Below are 3,328 nucleotides of genomic sequence, written 5' to 3'. Positions count from 1 at the left end.
AGTCCATTCCAACAATAGGGATGGTAATTACGGAGTAACTGGTCCACATTGCTCCAAAATCCATTTCTCTGTGGTCCCCCTTGGGGTTACAGACCCATCATATTCACTAACACTGTTATTAAGACATAACCTTGTGCCTTGGCTTCCAATACTTGAAATAGTATCTCCCATAGAAGGAGCATGTCAGGACATCTAGAAATCAACCAGCCTCTGAGGGCTTGTCTTGCAGAGCAAAACCAGATGACTGATGGCAAATGCTTTCTACTTTAAAATAAAGAAGTCCTCTGTATCCCCCCTAGACTCTGGTCATGAGATGAAACCATTCTCTCACCACCTCCTGTGGATATTTCCCTTGTCTGACTTCACCATTCATCTCCACAGACTACAGAAAGACATGGGAGAGACCAAAAACACATCCCTGGACCCCGTCGTGACAGGCTTCGTTCTCCTGGGCTTACCTCACCCCCCCAGTCTGAGGACCCTCCTCTTCCTGGTCTTCTTCATCATTTACATCCTGACTCAGCTGGGGAACCTGCTCATTCTGCTCACCGTGTGGGCTGACCCAAAGCTCCACGCTCGCCCCATGTACATTCTTCTGGGCGTGCTCTCATTCCTGGACATGTGGCTCTCCTCAGTCATTGTCCCCCGGCTACTATTGGATTTTACTCCTGCCAGCAAGGCAATGCCCTTTGGTGGCTGTGTGGCTCAACTGTATTTCTTTCACTTCCTGGGCAGCACCCAGTGTTTCCTCTACACCTTGATGGCCTACGACAGGTACCTGGCAATATGCCAGCCCCTGCGCTACCCCGTGCTCATGAATGGGAGGTTATGCACCATCCTCGTGGCTGGGGCTTGGGTGGCCGGCTCCATCCATGGGTCTGTCCAGGCCACCCTGACCTTCCGTCTGCCATACTGTGGGCCCAACCAAGTGGATTATTTTTTCTGTGACATCCCTGCAGTATTGAGACTGGCCTGTGCTGACACAACCGTCAATGAGCTTGTGACCTTTGTGGACATTGGGGTGGTGGCTGCCAGTTGCTTCATGTTAATTCTGCTCTCCTACGCCTGCATAGTCCGCGCCATCCTCAAGATACGCACTGCTGATGGGCGGCGCCGAGCCTTCTCCACCTGCGGCTCCCACCTAACCGTGGTCACAGTCTACTATGTCCCCTGCATTTTCACCTACCTCAGGGCTGGCTCCAAGAGTCCCCTGGATGGGGCAGTGGCTGTGTTTTACACTGTTGTCACTCCATTACTGAACCCCCTCATCTATACCCTGAGGAACCAGGAAGTGAAGTCCGCTCTGAAGAGAATAACAGCAGGTGGAAAGGCCGCCAGAAGAAACAAGTAACTACAGGCCCAGGGACTTCCTGCCTCACCATTGCTACCACACCTCTCAGCTTCTGCTACGTGTGGCAAACGTTCAAAAATATATGTTGGCTTAAGCTGAACTGGATGTAATTCTACTAAGAAGCTTCTAGTGCTATATTTAACCGCAATAAATTGGCCAGAGCTGTTTTATACTTTTCCGATCCACCTCTCAGGAGAAAGCACACTCTACACAAATGTTGAATATGAGGAGTAATGCCCTATCTAGGAGGAGGGGGATATTCCAGAAAAATTGGGGAATACCAGTATAATGCTACCCTACCACCCTCCATCCATTGCTTCAGTCATAATTTCCCAAGCCTCTAGGCACTTGGATCGCTTTGCTCACATCAGGGAGATGAATCACCTACCAACCTGGAACGTTCACTTCAGAATTTTAAGTGAGAAGAAAATAAACCTCTAATCCTTTAAATCATGGATTTGTTAATGGATTACTTTATCGCAGGAGCCTTACCTCAGCCCTATTAATATTTCACTCAATCAGCAATTTTTTAAAAATTAAAACAGAACCAGGAAAGACTTTCAAACTACATCTAAATTGTCCAAAGTATCCAGAAAAAACTCTTGGCCAATTATCATAATGCAAAATAGCCAAAGATCTGGAAGTCACCTGGTTAGTGATTCAGTGGACCAATCAGATAATCACACAATATCCCTCTGACCAGGCCAGGGTGATAGAAATGACCTTGACTTACCCACTGTGACCTGTCATGGTCTTATCTAGAAGAACAAGAAAATATGGAGACAGAGGACTCAGTTGCAATATAAGAGCAAGTGTCAATAGCTCTTTTAGAAAATGAGGGACCAGGTAAATGTGTTCTTTCATTTACTGACAGTTTTTTCACTCATTTAGATGTGCGAGGTCATGCTAGTCCAATTTTCTTTTGCAGATATTTTTTATTGTGGTAAAATACACATAACAGTTACCATCTTAATCATTTTAAGTGTATCCTTGTGTGGTATTAAATCCATTCATATTGTTGGCAACCATCACCACGATCCATCTCCAGAACTCCTTTCATCTTTTAAAACTTAAAAGATATGCCCATTAAACAATAACCATCCATTGTCCCCTTCCCCCAGCCTTGACAACAGGGCTTTCTGTTCTTCTACTTTCTGTGTCTATGATTTTGACTCTTCTAAGTACTTTATATAAGTGGAATTATACAATAGCCATCTTATGTTATTTGCTTGTTTCACTTAGCTTAATGCCCCCAAGATTCATTCATGTCATAGCATACTGCAGAATCTCCTTCCTTCTTAAGGCTGACTAACAGTCCACTGTATATATATGCATGTATACACACACACGCACACACACACATATATACATATATATGTGTATATATCCCATTTTGTTTATCCATTTATCCATCAATGGACTCTGGGATTATTTCCATGTTTCGCTATTATGAATAATGCTACTGTGACTATGGGTGTTTCAACATCTCTTCAGCATCCTGCTTTCAGTTCTTTGGGTATATACCCAGAAGGGAAATTACTGGACCATGTGGTAATTCCATTTTTAATTTTTTGAGGAACTGTCATATTGTTTTCCACAGTGGCTATACCATTTTACATTCCCACCAAGAGTGGATGGGAGTTCCCTTTTTTCCACAGCATCAACAACACTGGTTGTTTTCTGGGTTTTTGATAGTAGCCATCCTAATGGGTGTGAGGTGGTACCTCATTGTAGTTTAGGTTTGCATTTCCTGAAAAATGAGTGATGTGGAGCATTCTTTCATGTGCTTGCTAGCCATTTGTATGTCTTCTTTAGAGAAATGTCCATTCAAGTCCTTTGCCCATTTTTAAATAAGGTTGTCCATTTTTGTTGTTGTTGAGTTTTAGGAGTTGTGGATATTAACTGTTTACCAGATATATAATTTGCAGATATATTCTCTCATTCTATGGATTGCCTTTTTATTCTGTTAATAGCATT

The 3,328-nt window shown here is 43.5% G+C and overlaps 1 protein-coding gene across 1 annotated transcript; it reads left to right on the top strand.

Annotated features, from left to right (window-relative positions):
* Positions 1-334: 334 nt before the first annotated feature.
* LOC102970836 (olfactory receptor 10G2) lies at positions 335-1,351 on the top strand. Its single transcript, XM_007091330.2, has one exon. It carries the CDS (start codon positions 395-397, stop codon positions 1,349-1,351), a length of 957 nt encoding a protein of 318 aa, XP_007091392.2. The 5' UTR covers positions 335-394.
* Positions 1,352-3,328: the final 1,977 nt, after the last annotated feature.

Source organism: Panthera tigris, chromosome B3 (assembly GCF_018350195.1).
Source record: "Panthera tigris isolate Pti1 chromosome B3, P.tigris_Pti1_mat1.1, whole genome shotgun sequence".
Lineage (NCBI taxonomy): Eukaryota > Metazoa > Chordata > Mammalia > Carnivora > Felidae > Panthera > Panthera tigris.
Note: the sequence above shows the minus strand (reverse complement) of the source record. Positions and strands in the feature narration are given on the sequence as shown.